The 18,412-nt window shown below is 46.6% G+C and overlaps 1 protein-coding gene across 3 annotated transcripts in view; it reads right to left on the reverse strand.

Annotated features, from left to right (window-relative positions):
• Window positions 1-2,864: 2,864 nt before the first annotated feature.
• The window catches only part of CAB39 (calcium binding protein 39), a 108,220-nt gene continuing 92,672 nt past the window's right edge, over window positions 2,865-18,412 (reverse strand). For all 3 annotated transcript variants that reach the window (XM_078154649.1, XM_020972098.2, XM_078154648.1), the window contains 5 exons: window positions 14,435-14,603; window positions 12,222-12,281; window positions 7,989-8,054; window positions 5,653-5,796; window positions 2,865-4,198 (listed from right to left, as the gene is read on the reverse strand). In XM_078154649.1, coding sequence (XP_078010775.1) covers window positions 4,010-4,198; window positions 5,653-5,796; window positions 7,989-8,054; window positions 12,222-12,281; window positions 14,435-14,603 — 628 coding nt within the window. In that variant the 3' untranslated portion in view covers window positions 2,865-4,009. The remainder of the gene's footprint in view (window positions 4,199-5,652; window positions 5,797-7,988; window positions 8,055-12,221; window positions 12,282-14,434; window positions 14,604-18,412) is intronic.

The following is an 18,412-nucleotide window of genomic DNA, read 5'->3' on the forward strand; positions in this document are numbered from 1 at the left end:
GTCAAGCCGCAAATTAAGGACCAGCCCTACTAAAGGGGTCTCCCCCACTGGGGGGGGGGGGGAACCCTGGCACTTGTGTCTATTCTCCCTCCTTGCCTGTAAGCCATTTTCCTCCCTTTGAAATTAAACTCGTTAGACTGCTGACTCTCTTGCCTCTAGCTCACTCTGCTGGGCTCCGGCCACCCACAAATTATAGGCTGCTTTGGTCGGGTTGACAAAGACGACAGAGGCGGCGAGTGAAGCCCCAGGGAATAAATCCAAGCCCTTTGACTCCGGCACCACGGTTCTCTCCACTGGGCCCAGTTTCCTTGAAATGAAAAGATTTGAGTTTCCGGAGGCCAAAGGCAGTTTTTGAATGTCCAGGAGGGCACGAACATGGTATCGTGACTTGGTTTCCAACTTCAATGCAAGGTTGCCACTTCTTGGCCATATGCCAAGAGGCCAAGCCACTTCTCTGAGGCGGCTCAGTATTCTAAGACAATGGGCATGGGCCAGATGATTCCTAAGGTCCCTTCCGGGTCCAAAATCTATTGCCTAAGGACTAGACTTCTTAAATGACAACCCAGCTGCACCCAAATGCCAGGCCATGGAGCAGCACCTACCTACTCCAACCCAACTCTTAGGCCTTCTATTCTTTATTCACAGTTGAGTCAGCATTGTGATGACTTGATGTGGTCAGGTCATTTTTGGAGAAACAGGAGGTGAGAAAGTACACTGAGCTTCTTTGTAAATACAAGTGCTGAGTCTTGAGATGAAGAGCTTTTTTGTAGAAGTGGTGTGTCCCCTCCCCTTTTCTCCACTTCCTCCTGCGCACGTCTCCCAGAAAGGTCACCTGCTTGTCTTTCTTGGGGATGCAGAAGAATGGCCTGGGCACCAATGCGTTTCTCACGGGCCTGTCCGGAGTTCTTCTTGGCATATTCTCACACTGACTTCAGAATATGTTTTTCTATAACAAGCAAGCATCTCTAACAAGGCCTTTGTTCCCAGAAGACTCAAGATTAAGAGGGACTTTAGAGATACCCGGACAGAGGCCATCATGTCACACATACAGTAAGTAACAGAGTCAAGGCTTAAGCCACTGGCACCTTTCCTGCTAGGTCACACTGGCCATCTCAGGTGAAAGCTCTGCACTGTTATTCAGGGGAAAAATCTGCTTACTGACATTGTACTTTGAAAAGTGAACGACGATGCATTACAGTCTTCCAAAAGGACAAAAGGACACTATTAATAGGCACAAACATGCCTACATCAGACCCAGAAGAGTGAGAAACAGACGACAATAGGTAGGAAAGAAGTACGCAGTGAAAAAATCAGCATTTTGTGGTGAGAGCCACAAGTCTGTGAGACTCTCCTTTGAAATGTAGTTTGTCTCATTTCAGAAGTGCACATTGGCTGTTTTTTGTTACAGAAGATGATATTTGTACATCACTTAATGGAAGTCAGTCACATCCATGAACACCAGTATCTCAAAACAGATTACAAAAGCAGACAATTTTGTTTCTTCAAAATTTTATTTCAATTTAAATTACAGGGCCAGCCAGATTTTCCAATATAAATGCATTTTCCTTGGGCAAAATGAAATGCTTTTATATGCAGTAGTTACAATTGTATACATCTCTACTTTTTTTTTTTAAGGGCAAAAGTCCCATGAAATAACTGCTTTAGTCTATGCGAGCCTTCCTAACACTTGAGAAGAAACCACTTTCAGTACAAGCTTTCCATACTACAAACATGTCAAATGATCAGAACTCTAAAACACACCTTTTTCTTAACTCTCAATGTTTTCACATTCTGTTAAAAAAAAACAAACACCAAAACAAACCCAAATAAAGAAAAAAATGCCACAGCAACTGCCTGCAGAACCCAATGGGATAGTCCCAAGCCCAGGCTCCATTTCGCACACTCCCCCCCTCCCCCTTTTCTGCTCTATGGACAGAAAGCTTTACTGCTAGTACACACAGCCAAAGTGGAAGCTCTGATGTTCTGAGAAATCTCTTGGCAAATCAACTCTGTTCCACTCAACTGTGATCAGGGCATCTGCACCAACACCACGTCATCTGTCATACAGCGCCAGGCAACACAAACGGTCACACTTACAATTCTTGTGACCACTTGTGCCTTTCTACAAAAGAAGGAAAATTCCCTGTTCCAGAAGTTAAGTCACTTCCCCTATTTCCAAAAGGAAACGTGAATTATTTTGCACAGAGTAGTTTAAGATCACTTTTAAAAGACCAATTATAATATTGAGCATCATTTCCATTAGAGAGAACCAAACTGGACTCCCTTTTCTTAAGGGTCATGCTCTTATCTGGCCTCCTTACATGAAGGCTCTAAAAATGAACAAAAACACCAACTGAGAGCCCCATTCTACCAGCAGAGAAAGAATGTCATTAGGAAGAGAGGCTAGCGAAGGATGGACAACTCGCTAAGTCCTGAATCAGCGGTGGCCAGGCAGCGCTTCGACTCTCAGGTTCTGATCCAAAAGCTGTCAAGCTGTGATCCTGGCAACCTTGGCAAGAAAACACACACCATTCCTGACCGCTCTGCTCAGCTACACTCCACTGGGAGTTGTTTTGTGGCGCTCACAGTAACAAAAGTGATGCAACATCAGTTCTTTGTAAATACGGATAATTTGCAATATCTAGGGACAGGAAATGGGGGTGGGGAATGGGGTGGGAGGTGGTGGGGAACCTTTCCTGCAGGATGTCTCATGACTAAGAACTCGTCATGGTCTACAAGAAGCTGGGGTTTCCATTCTTCAGTCCCACAACTATTGTACTGGACCACGGAGACACTAGGAAAGAAACGGGGATGCTCTATGGGGGCCCCCACCCCTCACCCAAAGAACCAGCAGGAATTGAGCATCATCTTTACCATTTATTTATAGATCTGGCCAATATTAGAATACAGTTTGCGGGCTCCCATTCCCAGTGAGCCTATTCTAATGGATGGCACCCAGTTAGAGAAGGGAGTACAAAGAATTTGGCTGTTCTTCCCTTTAATGCCACAGAAAGTACTCAGGAAAGTGTGAAATCAGCATTTCCACGGGATTGGAGAGATTCAATTACATAGGAGCATTCATTTTTGCAAAAACTCAATATTAGGTAATAGTTACAGACTAATACAATAACATTCTTCTGCTGTACAAATTAAATCATTTTAAAGAAATGAGTAGTCTAGTAGTTATATACAAAAGAAATCTGTAAGCACTGTTGAAATGAAATGTCACTGCTAGTTCTACTGTCTTAAAATACCTTCAAAAAAGTAAAATGAACAAAAACCCTTGAACATCTCCAAGTTGACAAGTCTCAAGAAAATCAAATCAAATGTCAAAAAAAATTTTTTTTTCTAGAAAGCACTGAAAAGCATATATACATTTTTCCTTACGAACTTTCTCAGGCTTCATTCACACTTTGGAAAAACTGCTAAGTTGCAATATATCTATCGGCTTATTAGCATGACAACTATCCCCCAGAGTGCACCTCTTTGATACATTTCCCCTTTGATTACAGATAAAGCACTGAACATTTTTGTTTTCTTTTGTTGTTGTTGTTGTTGTTTTTAATCAAGGCATATAATCGGATACTAATGAGGCCAAGTGTGCACAGGTCATGTTGTGCTCAGATTTCAAACAAGTAAGTGCAAATGTATTGGACTGAATCATATTGGCAAGCATGCAACCTGTCACTTCACCGAACTATAACCTCTGTGTTGGCTTTTAGAAACCTCGCATTCTCAGGACCCCTCGAACAAGCAGTGTCTTTGAATTCTGAAATGACATAAAGATCAAGAAAAGGTCCACACGGTGCTCTAATGTGCAAGAAAGCAGCAGCTATGTTTTTCAACTTGGACTGAAAAAAAAAAGGAAAAAAGGAAAATGAAAAACCGTTCACTGAACAGCAGATTAGCAGTAATGTTCCTCATGAGTCGATACGAGCGCCTGATGCTGAATATCTAACAGCAAATGCTGACTTGGGGTTTAATATTTTAGATGTTTATTTACTGGAGATTAAGCTTCTTGCTGTGCTGGTCTCTTCAAATCCCTGATCTGTTTAACTAAATAGGTCTTCTCATCATTAAATTGTTCATCCTCGGTCCTGTCATTCTGAAACTTGCTGAGAAACTCAATCAGTTTCGTTTGGTTCTTGAGAAGGATGTCTAGGATTGGCTGTGTTTTGTTAGGATTGGCTACAAACACCTGCAGGGAGAAGAAGTAGAGATGTTAGCTCACTCGACTGCAACGGACCCAGCCTCGCTCAAAGGCCGGCTTCTGAAACGTGCTCATTTATAACAGGGATTCCTGTTGAGAGAATGTCTGGTGATAGCTGTCCACCACGTGACAAATACAAGTACAAAAAAGGGAAACCTAACCATTCTTTAAAAGCTATGTGAAGAACTCCTCACTCCAATGACTTTTTCTTTATTTTATTTCACCAAACTTTAGCCTGCTGGAGGATAAAAAGAAACTCAAGCCAACAGAAAACACATCCAGAAAGTCATATCTGGAGATAAACAAAACTCATCCCAAAAGGGCACACACGTACACATGCCTACCCTGAACTCCAGAGGTCAGTCCAGACTGGTACAGTGTGCGAGTTATGGGCCAGGGGGAACAAAGGTCTGTTCTAGCTCTTGGTGTATTTTTTTTTAACTTTCAGATAGATACAAAAACTGGAACTAGGCTTACAAAAGCACTGACAGGAAAAGGCCCTGCTTTAACGACTATTTTAAAAAACGATTTGCAAGCAAGTAGCTTTCTTTGGCATCTGGAATTTGGTCATATGGAAATGGCTGCTCCTAAAACACCACTGAATCCCAGGGAGAGAATCCCTGTTTGCACCCCCTCCCCCCAATCCCTTCTCCTCCACTAAAGCTCACGGGATGTGTTCTCTGTAAAGGGCAGGGGAGGAGTCACAGCATTCAGGCAGAGGCAGGGAGGGCGGGCTAGCACTGAAAAGAGGCATGCGGGCAGCGGCGAGAAGGTGTGGAGGGCCAGCGAAGGCTCAGGCTAAGGTGCTGACTGTTGCTCAGGAGGTAGGTGGGATCCGCTCAAGGTTTTAGAGAATTCCAGTAACTGCTTTAAGCGTGGACTCTTACTCTGTTTTCATAATGGATGAAGATTCATTCCTGGCTCAGAGGCATGAATGTGGATGCTTAAAACCAGCAGCATTAAAAATGGGCACCACTCATTCTGGGGTGACAAAATGACTCCTGACGGCAGGGAGGTTTGCCAAATTATTACTATAGAGGGGAAAAAGGGAAACTTTCTTCTAAGTGCAAACACTCACAGTCTCTGTCCTTCCACTGGCTGTCTAGTATCAGAATTTCAATCGGGTCCACCCCCTGTCTTGGTCTCACACACTGCACGTGGGAGAAGGGGCTGCTGTGGGGCGGGGCCTAAGGCCCGGGGCCAATCCCCTTCCCTCAAAATGAGGTTGCCGAGAATGCTCGGGGCACAGTGCCAGGACTGGCTCAGAGCAGGAGGGGTCTCCAGGAGCACACTGGCCCACCAGACTCACTTTACAGGCCCTCGGAGCGGCCCTCAAGAGCTGGCCAGCTCCCTGCCGCCCCCCTGTGCAGGCCCCCTTTTCATCACAACCATACGATCAGCCCCATTAGCAGAAGCCCCAGGAGATGGTCTCAGGACAATACCTTAAAGACGTGGAAGGCCTCAAACTGTATGTTGCGGCTCTTGTCCCGCAGAAGGTTCATCATCAGCTTGAGGTTTTCAGGCTTGCTGATGTACTTTGTCATAATTGTGAAGTTGTGTCTGTCCAGCAGGAGCTCCCCGAGAAGCTGAGGAGAGATTACAACAAGCGCTGTGAGACCGGGAAGAGCCGGCCAGAGCGCCCCAGAGAATCAGCTCCCAGGACACTTCACTGGACTTGTCTGAAAACCCAGGGCTTGGCTCCACCTCATGCACTTTCTTTCTTTTTTCTTTTTTTAATTTTTATTTTTTAGGCAATCGGGGTTAAGTGACTTGCCCAGGGTCACACAGCTATTAAGTGTCAAGTGTTTGGTCTGAGGCCAGATTTGAACTCAGGTCCTCCTGACTTCAGGGCCAGTGCTCTGGCCACTGTGCCGCCTAGCTTTCCCGCTAATGCACTTTCTAGGGAACAGCTAGCCCTGCACAAGCCCACACGTCGGGGGATTTTCATCACTTAGGATGATGGAAACCTTTCCAAAGCTGATCTCATCCTCTGCAGTCTTCTGTGTTTCCCCTTTTCTCAATGCCTGGTGAACGACCAGATCCCGAGAGTGGAAGGAGACCCCGCAAGCGTCTGGGCTGGCCCCCTCCTCTCCAGAGGACATCCTCTCTTCCGCGTCCCTGACGGCTGCTCAGTTTCTGCTTGAATACCTCAAAAGGCGGCTCCTACTACTGGGCATCTCGAATGGTGAGAAAACTTTTCCTGCCCTCCGCCTCCCTCTGACTTTTCCTCCCTGATTCCAGTTCTTGACTTTGGCACCAACTGAGCAGAGAGTAGACCCACTTCCTCTTGCACACACTGTCCTTCAAATGTCTGAACAAGGTCAAAGTTGGCTCTCCAGCTAGTCTTCCCCTGCCCTGCCCTCCCAGGCCCTCACTCCCTGGGGGAGCGGTGACCCTGATGACTCAGAGCAGAACAGCCCCTGTTCTGGATGCTTCTTCAGTAGTCCCCGCACTGACGCCAACGACAACCCATCTGCCACTTCGCAGACCATCTTCCGGAGCTGCTGATGTCAACAAATGTGGCCTGGGACCGATGTGAAGACCGGATGGCCCTCAGGGGACAGGCCCGAGCCTGCTCTTAGGGGCCCCCTCCCAAGCCTTGCAGAGGCAGGAGCCAGAACGGGGCTCTGCGTCCTCCACTGCCTTTTAAAACAAACTCCACATTAGTCATGTTGTGAAAGAAGACACAGAGCCAGAGGGGTAAAAAAAAAATACAGAAAGTGAAAAACAGTCTGCTTCCATCCACACTCAGGACGCCAGCAGGTCCTTCTCTGGAGGCGGGATCATTCTCATCATGAGTCCTTGGCACTGCTTTGGATCACTTTACACTCCTATTCATGCCCCCTGGCACTGCCTTTGGGGGCAGCTGCCCTGTACGCATGGGTCCCAACGAGGTCATGTTCTTTTCTCCCAAGTGAAATGCTAAGCAGATCCTCCCCTCTTCCATCTTGTACACATGCTTGATTTTTTTAAAAAAAAACCTAATGCAGGACTTTATAGTTTACCCAGAAACTTAATCTTGTCAGATAAAACTTGAGTTTTATTCTCTGTCTTTGTATTTTCAGCACCTGGCTCGGTGCCCTAGCACATAGTAGATGCTTCATAAACTCCTGTTAGCGGATTTAATTAATAAGGCTCATGGCTCCACACCAATTCTACTTTACTGTTTTTAGTTGTTTTGGTTGGGAAAAACCAGATAATCATGCTTGCTAGAGCTGTATTTGTTTTTAAAGTTCTGGACAAGGGTCTAAGGAGCCCTGTCTACGTAGACAGACTCTGTGATTTCTGCTTTGGCTGCTCAGAACTTTTCTATTTCCTAAGTTTTCCTTGTTCTCCAATGTGTTCTAGATTATGAATGTCACCACCAGGCAACTGCTAAAGAAATGAGAGCCGGCCACAATTAAATTCAAATGATTTCGACATTTTCATTGGAAAAGTTCTAGGAGTTCTGAAGAAGAACCCCAATGTTATTAACACCCTCCTCCATAAGCTTCTACCTGAGCTTCCTCCACCAAACCAAGTTCTCCACACTGAGCAATGACCAGTCCCCATTCGCAGGAGCAGGCAGAAGCTTGGGCCCTGGGGAGGGCATCCTGCAGACAACAGCTGGCCGGTCAGCACAGCTGGAGTCCCTGGAGCACTAAGGATGCCTCTTTCCCAGGTTTGTAAGGCCTGAGGCTCTTCATTAGCACAGTGAAAAGGCCTGTGTTCTTAACCATCCCATTCTACCCACTTCCCAAATCTCAAAAGAGAAATAATGTAAAGCCAACGGCCATACCTTGAGCGACTGTCTTTTTGTTACATAATTTTCTGAATGAAGTAACTTTTCGTATTCACTGAAGAACTGAGAAGAGAAGAAAACAAACGTTGATTGTTTCCCCCTGAATATCAGACATGAACTAAACCTAGCGCCCCATAAACATGAGGAGTGGCCACACACAGCCCTTTTCCAGGCCCAGGCCTCAGCCTTCCTGGCCTCTCCTCGCCCAGGGGTCCGAGCCCTCTGGGGGCTTACCTCCATCTTCTGGCTTCCCTCCTTGGAAACGCGCTGCTCCTCCCCCGTGGCCACTCTGACAGCGAGTCTTTTCATCAACCCCTTCCAAAGATCTCCCCCAGTCACCCTGACTCCTCTCCACTCTCAGGCCAGGTCTTCATGAAACCTCAAGGTGACGACTATAACCACTCCCTGGCTAGCTTCAGCCCTCAGTTCACTCTCCCTTATGCTATTCAATGGATAGCTTCCAGAAACAGACATTTCATTACACTGCTGCTCCTGTTTAAACCTCTATGATGACTCACTGTTACTTGTAACATAAATTTCAAACCGACTATCTGGCTACCTTGTGCCTCCTAACCCACCCTCCAGGCCCCTGTATGGCAGCAGGCAGGAGACTGAACCCCCTTGTCTTCTGCCCCAGCCTGCTGTGAGATGGGGCTCCAGGGCCTCACAGGACATCCTTCAACAGTCATGGGGTCTGATCTCTTCCCACCCACTCTGGACTCATTCCTCAATGGTTAGCATACCTTCATTATCTTTTCCTCTAATCATTTCACTGATACTCAACTCCCAGATCCCCATAAACAACCCCTCTCTCTGATCCCTCCTCCCCACTGACCTCACCCTGAGCCCCCAAATGCCTACCCAGATCTCCTTCCACTGGATGCCTGCCCTTATCTCAACCTTTGCCATTCTCACTCCCTGAGAAATGGCTTCCCCTGACAATGCCCTTTCCACTACTAGCAACACCTTCTCTCACTGGATGACCACCCTGATCACCGCTGCCCCTTCCAGACTCTTCCTCTACCACCATAATTCAGCATCGGTTTCCTCTTTTGGAGTTCACACTAACCAAATTATCCCCCAATCCAGGTCCTGGTACCACGATGTTCTCCTTCCTTACAGGTAAAAGCCCCTCATAAATGCTTTCTCCACCAACCTATCTACCCCAGTGCCTGTTCTCTGGAGGACTTTAATATAATACAGCAATGTTCCAGCACCCCAATCCACCCATTCCTCAATCTGCTCAATCCCCATGACTTCTCGCCTCTGGCTCAGCTGCAGATAGGCATGGTCATAGCACTTCTATGCTCTTCTATGTTCATGAACAATGGGATTCCTTCCTCTGGTCACTGGCTTTGGTCACTCCTTCTCTCCTATGACTTCGGACCTTGCCAGGGCCTCAGGACCTTCCCCAGGCCATCACCTTGCCCTGGCCACCAATTCTGACCCTCTGGGGAGTCTCTTCAATTCTGTCCTGTCCTCTGCTCTCAGGTTGTTTTCTCCTTTGTTCTCCCAGCAATCACACCTTGCCAAGACCTAGTCCTAGACTCCCCCTATATGGCTAACCACCCCCACCCCAGGACTCTGCTCGGGGTCTTCTCACATGGTGAGCTCATCAGCTCCATGGGTTCAATGATCATCTCTAGGTCAACGACTCCCAGACCTATCCCAGTCCTCCACCACCAACTGCCTACTGGACATCTGACCTTGATGTCCCCGAGGCATCTCAAACACAGCTCATTAGCTCTCCCCACAAACTCCTCTTCCAAACTTACCTGTTTCCTTCTTTTTTTTTTTTTTGGCTAAGCAATGGGGTTAAGTGACTTGCCCAGGGTCACACAGCTAGTAAGTGTCAAGTGTCTGAGGCCAGATTTGAACTGAGGTCCTCCTGACTCCGGGGCTGGTGTGCTATCCACTGTACCACCTAGCTGCCCCTCAAACTTACCTATTTCTGTTGAAAGCACCACCATTCTTCTAGTCTCCCAGGTCCATAACCTCAGGGTTGTCCTCAATTCCTCATTCACCCTCACCCTTACCCTCCAAATCAATCAATTGCCAAATCTTGTCTTTTCTATCCACACAATTTCTCTCCTGTACAGACCCTTCTTGCTACTCACTCAGCCCTCATCACCAGTACTATGACCACATCCTTCTAACAGGCCCCCCTGCCTCCATCTCTCCCTATTCCACTTTTGAAAATGATTCTCCTAAGTGTGGGTTGGATCATGTCACGCCCCTACTCAGAAACCGCACGGCGCCCGATCACCGCCATGATCAACGCAAAGTCCTCTGTTTGGCACCTACAGCTCTCCGAAGCCTGGATCCTTTCTACCTATACTGTCTGCTTACACGTCACTCCAAATCCAGTTACACTGGTCCGTCTGCTGTCCCTCATACACAGTGCTCCATTTCCAGCCTCCACAGCCCTGCACAGGCTCCTCCCAATCCTCACTTCCGCCTCCTTAGTATCCTTGGCTGCCTTCTGCACCCTTTCTGGTTCCCTCCCTACTAGAGCCTGCCCCTCCAAGGTGACGTTCCTTCTATTCTTTGGGGATCTCCTAAGTACTTGGTCACATATACACTGTCTCCCCCATTTGGCTACAAGCTATTGTGGGTTTGGTTTGGTTTTGGTTTTTTGCCTTTCTTTGCATCTTCAGTCCTTAGCTCAGTATCTGGCACACAGCTAGCTCTTAATAAAAACAGTGCTTGTTTCACTCATTTATCAACCGAATCCCATGCTGCCCTGCCAACTTTATTTCCCAGTGTTACCCCCTGAATCCTAAAGAGTCGCCTGTCTCAACACTGAGCGCACAAGATTTTCTCCCTCCTCCTGGTCTGCCTTTACTCACGGCACACACTTCCCCTTCTATTTCCCACTTCTCTACCATCCCTACCCAAACCTGACAATCAAACACCCAGCATGCAGCCCTGCCCAATACTGAATAAACTAGGACTGATTCTAAGTCTGGATCGGCAATCTCTGACTTCAGTTAGGAGCTTCAGATCAATTTAAGATGCAAACGTTCAATATGGGACAATCTTTAAGTAGACGCCAGCAGCAGATCCAAAAATTGGGCAATCCCTCCCTCTGGTGGAGGCATTTATCATTACACCAAAGCAACAAATTCTGATCTTTAGGACTGGGACAGAAGTAAGATTAGAGCTGGAAGGGGCCCCAGACCAACACTAGCCCAACCCACTCATTTAACAGATGAGGAAACTGAGACCTTGGGAGCAGAAGTGACTTGCCTAAAGTAAAACAGGTAGTGCCTCAAACACACCCTGCACTTCATAAATCATGGAAAGGGATGCCCTTTGGATAGCTCCTCTTAGCCCAGTGTGGAGGGCTTCCCGCGTATGAGGCACTGGTGCTAGGTGCCAAGGGACCCAGGAGTCCTCCGGGGGGGCTCACTACACAACACGTACTCCACCAAATTCAACACAGGCAAAGAAAGCACTTGCTAGCTCGGGGATGAGGAAGGCCTCCGAGAAGGCGGTGCCCAAGGGCTGTGCTCGACATGGAGCGTATTCCAGGAATGGGGAGCAGTTCAATGAAGTGTGCGTGGAGGGAAGAAACAGGAAATGTGGCTAGCCAGACCACAACATCAGACGAGACGCCTATACCGTACAACGTAGAAGCAACAGATAATCACCACTCAAGGTTTTTGAGAAGGGGCGCAACACGGCTAGACTCGGGACTTACAAAAACCACTCTGGCAGCCGTGTATCAGGCAGCACGCATTAGAGAAGATGAACGAGGAGACAACACGATGTTACAACAGTCCAGGCGAGGAGCCCCGGTGAGCTCAGTGAGCTCACAAATCGTCCCTTGCACAAAGATACGCTGATTAACAAATAAACAGAAGGGGGCTTCCCCTAATTATCTTCCCCTTTCAAAAAGGGGGAGCACGTCAGGTAAATCCATTTCATCTGCGGTTTAACAGGGAGATGAAAATCATTTCTCGGCACGGCTTTTCCTTTGGTGTAGAAGCAAGGGCAGCTTCACACGGGGGTGGGGGTGGGGGGGCGCCTCAGTTTCTTCATCTAAGAAAGGAAGGTATTCAGAGATGAACACAATAGTCCCAAATCTTAAGCACTTTGAAGGTTCCTTCTAATTCAAATTCTATGATTCTATGCAGCATCTAATTTTAACATTTAATCCTTCATTTCTAGTAGCTAGAAGAAATTAAGACTCATAATGCACAGTTTTATAATCTTATATAGACTCACTCTATCATAATGCTGCTCCAAAAATTCGGCACTCAGCAACTTGTGTCTTGTAAGTAAATCCTAGAAAAGAAATTAGAGTTTCACAGCTTTTCTCAAATATGTAAGGATTCTAAAGTTCTAGCCCATTCTTCTACCAATGAAGAATTCTGATAGGTTAAAAATGCCTCGGTTATTAATACTTAAGGGAGAATTCAAGTGAAAATGCAGTGGCTTAACATTAGCATCAGCGACATGAAATGACCCATAATTTGAAAGGAACAGCCCCCAAAGCTGACATACTGTTGAAACATTACAGTGGGCATGACCTAAAAAGGGGAAATGGTCAGGTGTAGGGTGGGGAAAAGGGCAGAGGAAGGGTAAGACTGAAAGGACTGAAAACACAGCCAGGTGGTGAGAACTTCACTTTAGGACTGTGTATTAAGAGTTAATTCAAACAAACCATAAGCCACTAGCAGCTCTGGCTAATGGCACTAACCACCAAACCGAATGGCTAAAATGCAAATCTTAAGTCCCCATAGCAAGTTAAGTGACTTTGTTTAAAGGGAATCTTTGGGAAGGATCTAACAGCTCAAAGGAGCTGAGGAGAAGAAAAGGAAGGAACTTCCAGAGTCAGAAAGAGCAAAGGAATGGGGGAGGAGGAACACGGGACAAAGCCCCTGAATATGGCAAGCAGAGGGCTGCAGCACAGGTCCAAGCTATGGATCCAGGGGCTCGCTCAGGCTGGGCTTGATGGGTACAGAAAGAGACAACCAGTGGTCTTAATGCACTGTGGTTAAAAACAGGTTATTTTTTCCACTTAATTCCAATTACATGTGTCACACTGAAACACTTTTACTTATTATGTATTTCAGAAATAGAATCTCTCTCTTTTTTTTTAAGGCAATTGGGGTTAAGTGACTTGCCCAGGGTCACACAGCTAGTAAGTGTTAAGTGTTTGGTCGGAGGCTGGATTTGAACTCAGGTCTTCCTGACTTCGGGGCCGGTGCTCTATCCACTGCGCCGCCTAGCTGCCCCTAGAATCTCTTTTTTTAAAAACCTCACTAACATCATCTGGCAAGCTAACACCGACAAGAGCCAGAAAAGTGGAATGAAGGATTCCCTCATCTGGCCTGTGGCTTCAAACGTATGTCACAGTCTCCTTCAGGACAGCCCAGTCTGCCACTTGGGACCCAGTGGGATGTGGCCTCAGGCATCCTGTTACATTCAGGCTTGTGCAGAAGATAAGGAGAAGTGGTTCCAATGAACAAATCTTTTCACCTGAAAATGAAGCATTCAGCCTACTGCCGTTCCCCAGGAAACCACAAGTGGCCCCTGATCTTGCAGACTCCCCCAACGGCTTACACGGAACCTTTCTTTAAACTTTGTCCCTTTAACTATCAGAGGTCTCTTTCAAGGTGCCTCTGGATGTGTCTACTGAAGAGATTTCACCACGAAACTTTTCCAAAACTACTTTCCTCTGTATGTTCATGGTTTTTCCTCAGTGTTAAGTTTTGGAAGTGGGAAAGGAGAAAGGAAATGAGCCGTGGGTCTTCAGGTCCTTTTTGGGGGTGAGAGTGTTAAAGCCAAGTTCAAATTGCCTTTACATGTAATTGGGAAAAATAAAATACTATTTACATTGGGGGGTAAAAAAGGCAGATTCATTTTTCTCTGAACCAGATGCTTCAGTAGGAAGCTTTGCATCCTTTAAAGCTACAAGTACAATCTAAAAACTACTTCTATCTGGTATGCCCATTTCCCCCCAGCTCTTCAAAGACTAACAGCTCATATAAGAAACAGAAGTCACTTTTAACTAGAGTAAAATAAAGCTGAACATTAACAGTAAAGATTTGGTTCCCTATACATTAAGTTACATATGCAAAAATACAAACTCTAAATTTCACCCATATATCTTGTGAGACAGGTATATGACGTGAATTATTTTCAAATCTAACAATAAGGATTAAACAAAATAAATGATAGAATGAAGCGAACAGTTATAGAAAAACATGCAGCCAGACCATCCCTTGTATTTGTTTCCCTGGCTCAGCCATCCCAACGGACAGTTGGGTGTTCTAAGGTGGCAGTCATGTACAGGATAACCCACAGGGAAGCACAGGCCACTGGGCCTCAGCAACTGCAATAGGTGAATCCTTGAAAATTCCCCCTCTGTGTGTGAGCCCACGTACACACCTGCATACGTGTGTGTATGATTAGTTCCCGCACATATACATTACCTTGAATGTGGCAAACGCATCTGAAGCTATGTCAAATGTTGACATTTCAACATATCTGAAGAAATCATAAAACTGCTCTGACCACAAAATGATTTTGGCAAGAGGTTCATGTCTGATGCATTCTCTCAGCATTATTCCACAATTAAGAGCAATTTCTGGAGATTCGTACCTGTAGAAAGAGCATACACACAAATACTTTTTAAAAAATCCCAACACTGCTGCACAATAGACACGTTATGGGCAGATCACCTTTCTGAAATTTCCTAGCTAAACACCCCAGTTAACTTTCAAAGGAGCAGAGAGGCCTATGCTGTCTCTCACCTAGCTACTCCAGCCCTATCATTTGTTATTACAGACGAGGACACTGAGGCCTGGAGAGGCTAAATGACTTATCTGAGGACACCCAGGTAGTTAACTAATCTAAGGTAACTTATACCTTTATAAATTAGAACACCTAACCAGGTAGTTTTTAGTGCTGTTAATTTCTAAAAAAAACAAACACACACAGATGACATCACCATGAAGGGGGGTGTGGGGGGCGTTCAGTCATGTCTGACTCTCTGTGATACCATTTGAGGTTTTCTTGGCAAAGATACAGGAGTGGCTGGCCAATTCCTTTTCCAGCTCATCTTACAGATGAGGAAACTGAGGCCAACAGAGTTACATGACTTGCCCAGGGTCACACACGCTAGTAGTGAATGAGGCCAGATATGAAGGCAGGGCATTCTGTGCACTATGGCGCTCCCTAGTGGCCACGTGATAGTGGTGCACGTTTTGTACAGAAGCGTTTCTTATCAAACCACCATAGAGCCTGCAATTTGGTTAGTTTTACATTCGGGGCCTTCACTTTTCAGAAAAGGTCCAAAACTGAACCAAGAACTCTGTTTTGAAGTTGTTGAGAAAATCATATTGTCAATGCAAACATTCTAGTCCAGAGCTCCCTGACTGGTCTCCTCGTACCTAATCCATCCCTCACACAAGGAGCCAAAGCTAACAGGGCAGACCGTGGTAATGCCTGCTTAAAAATCTTCAGTGGTTTTTGACCGACAGAAACGTCCTGGCTTTCATTTCAAGCCTCCACACAAGCTGGCTCTCACCCCCTTTTCCAGACTTCCTCCTCCCCATACACTCAACATTCTGATCAAACTGGCTGAACTGGCCTGCCCCCCCCCCCCACATGTCACATCCCATCTCTGACCTGTCACACAGGCTGATCCCGTAACTGACGCGCCCTCCCCAACTCCCTTCATGCCTCCCGACTCCACTCTAGTGCGAGAAGAAAGCGTCCTTCCTATTCCCCTCAGTTCCCTAATTTATTTTCCATGTCTATATAACACAGACCCCTCGGTCTGGCATCTAAAGCCTCCGGCTGTCTGGCTCCAGGCTGTCTTTCCAGGCCGACTCCCCATTAGTTCCCCTCAAGCACCTCTACGCTTCAGGCCAACTGGCTATACTCTCTGTCCCTCTGCAAAGGCTGGCCCACCCTGCCTTGTATTTATGTTGTATATGTTTATGCATTGACTCCTCAGTGAATGTGTCATGTCCTCCTCCCAGTAGAACGGAAGCTCCTCGAGGGCAGGAATCGTTTCACTTTTTTATCTAGCAGTGCCTAACATAATGTCAGCAACATAGTACTCTACACTCACTTGTTGACTGATCCTCTAAAATCTTGTGTCAAGGGAATTTACAGTCTGTGGAAACCCTGACAGGTTAACCAGCCAGCATTCCAGCATTCCCTCAATCTTAGCACCTACGAGAGGGCTGAGCTCTGAAACGAGGGAACCTTTACTGCTTTCCTTCACACCAGAGCATTTTAAGGGGAAAACTACAGAGAAAACCAGAAATGTTTGTGCACGGTCAGTAAGAGGCGCTCAGCATCACCCTCCATCCACAGAGCCCATTCTTACGTGGCCCAAGAGGCTTTGAGGGAAGAGACGGCTCTTCTGCTGAGGCCGACGATCGGCTGGCTCTCCCCAACCTTCCTTGCTTGTCAGCGCCGGGAAGAGTCAAGGCAGAGGCGCGGGCATCCGGAGACGCAGACCCCATCTCGGCCTCCACCACATAACCACTGCCTGTTGCCTTCCTCTCCACAGGCTCCAACATCTGACAAACCAGTCTTTAATTTCTTCCCTCTCATAGGCTCCCCAAGAATCAACAAAGCTTTCACTTTTCTGTCACTCTTTTCATGAATGGGCTACAAAGATTTCTATTTCCTCAAAACTCCCTTCTTTCTTACCCTCTTACAATCTAAATTCTACCTCTTCACCTGCTACTTAAACAACACAAGCCTCACCGAGGTCCTTCTGGTCTATTTTTTTTATATCTCAGATCCTCTGTGACACTTCCTTTCACCCAACTCTCCCCAGTTTAACTGTATGACATGACTGGCCAAGCTCTCCTTCTTCTCTTTCTTTCTTTCTCTCTCTCTCTGTCTGTCTGTCTGTCTGTCTCTCTCTCTCTCTTTCTTTTTTTGGAGGCAATCCGGGTGAGAAGACAGGGTCACACAGCTAGTAGGTGTCTGAGGCCGAATTTGAACTCCAGCCCTCCTGATCCAGGCCTGGCATCTGCTGCACCCCTTAGCTGCTCTTCCACCAGCCATGTATTTCATAAAATTTCTACTTTTGTGTATGCCAGCTTAAAATACAAGAGCAAAGGGCTCCTCACCAGAATGGAATGAACAAGAGCTAGGGGGAAAAACTTTTATTTGCTGATACTCTTATCAAATACCTTTAAAAGAATTTCAAATAGCAAAAGAAGGAGGAAGAGGAAAACCTGCATGTGTGCATGTGTAGGCGTGTGCATGTGTCAGTGTGTATATATATGTGCGTGTCCACCCGTCTGTGTGTGTGTCTGTGCACGCACGTGTGTCCGTATGTCCACCAAAGCCAGATACCAGAGATACACAAGCATTTATAGGAGGCAATCTCCAAGAAGGTCTTTTACGAGACGGGTCTCATGTTCGATCCTAGGCACACAAAGGCAAAGATATATAAGGAGAATCAATGCACAAGCAATGAGAGCCAGTGATAATAAAGCCCGTGACCTCCCATTCCTAGACAACAAAGGCATGGGTTACAACTAAGATTAACCAGAAATCCTTATGTGAGGAGGCAAGTGAGACCTCAGAGATAACACAAGCTTCCTGGGATGAGCCATGAGACTGGATGATGGCTCTGAAAAAGGAAACTTTACTCAAAAGAAGAGAACAGGCTAAAAGGGCATGGTGGAGGGGTACTTCTATGAGGAAGTCAGGAGGAGAGGCTGGTGCAGATCACTGGAGTAAATGCAGACAAGGGCAGATGTAAAAGGGAGGTGGTGACTGCTGAAATGTAGATCACAAGGCTGGCCCAGGGGCAGGATACAGCAACAAGGACTCTTCAATTCTCCAGACGTCTGCTGGAGTCCTTTAGGCCAAAAGCAGCCGCTAAATACTTTACCGACTTGCTTTAAAGATAATTTAATCTTTCAGAAGTTGCAGCAACTGACAAAGGGAACTGTCCTTCTGAATCTGACCCTCACAATCGAGGAGGAGCTGGCTGGGAACTCTGGGGACCTGGGAAGAAAGGGATGAGGCTATCTCACAAATCAGCTAGGCGACGGGCAGGATAAACACGGGAAGCTCTTCCAGAAGGAAAATCTGAAGACCCCAAGCTAAAGAATCCTAACGAGGAAGGAAAGGGAGAGCTTTCTAAATCTGGCACAAGGGCTCGGGAAAGGTCTCATGGAGGAGGGGAGGGGAGCCAAGTGAAGAAGGCCTGGCATTCTAAGGAGCAAGAGGCAGGGAAGGAGGCATTGGAGAGGGAAGATGGAGTGCTTCAAGGAAGAGTGAGAAGGCCAGCATGGCTGAAAGGTAAAGCCAGCATGCAGGAGCCATACAACACTGAGTGCACACAGGAAACACCACCCACAATTTTGTCGATGTGGACAGAAGATAGATGTGTGGGCAGGTAACTGAAGAGGAATACAGAAGTATCCTTT

This window comes from Phascolarctos cinereus, unplaced genomic scaffold (assembly GCF_003287225.1).
Source record: "Phascolarctos cinereus isolate Bilbo 61053 unplaced genomic scaffold, phaCin_HiC Scaffold_5;HRSCAF=322, whole genome shotgun sequence".
In the NCBI taxonomy this organism is placed as follows: domain Eukaryota; kingdom Metazoa; phylum Chordata; class Mammalia; order Diprotodontia; family Phascolarctidae; genus Phascolarctos; species Phascolarctos cinereus.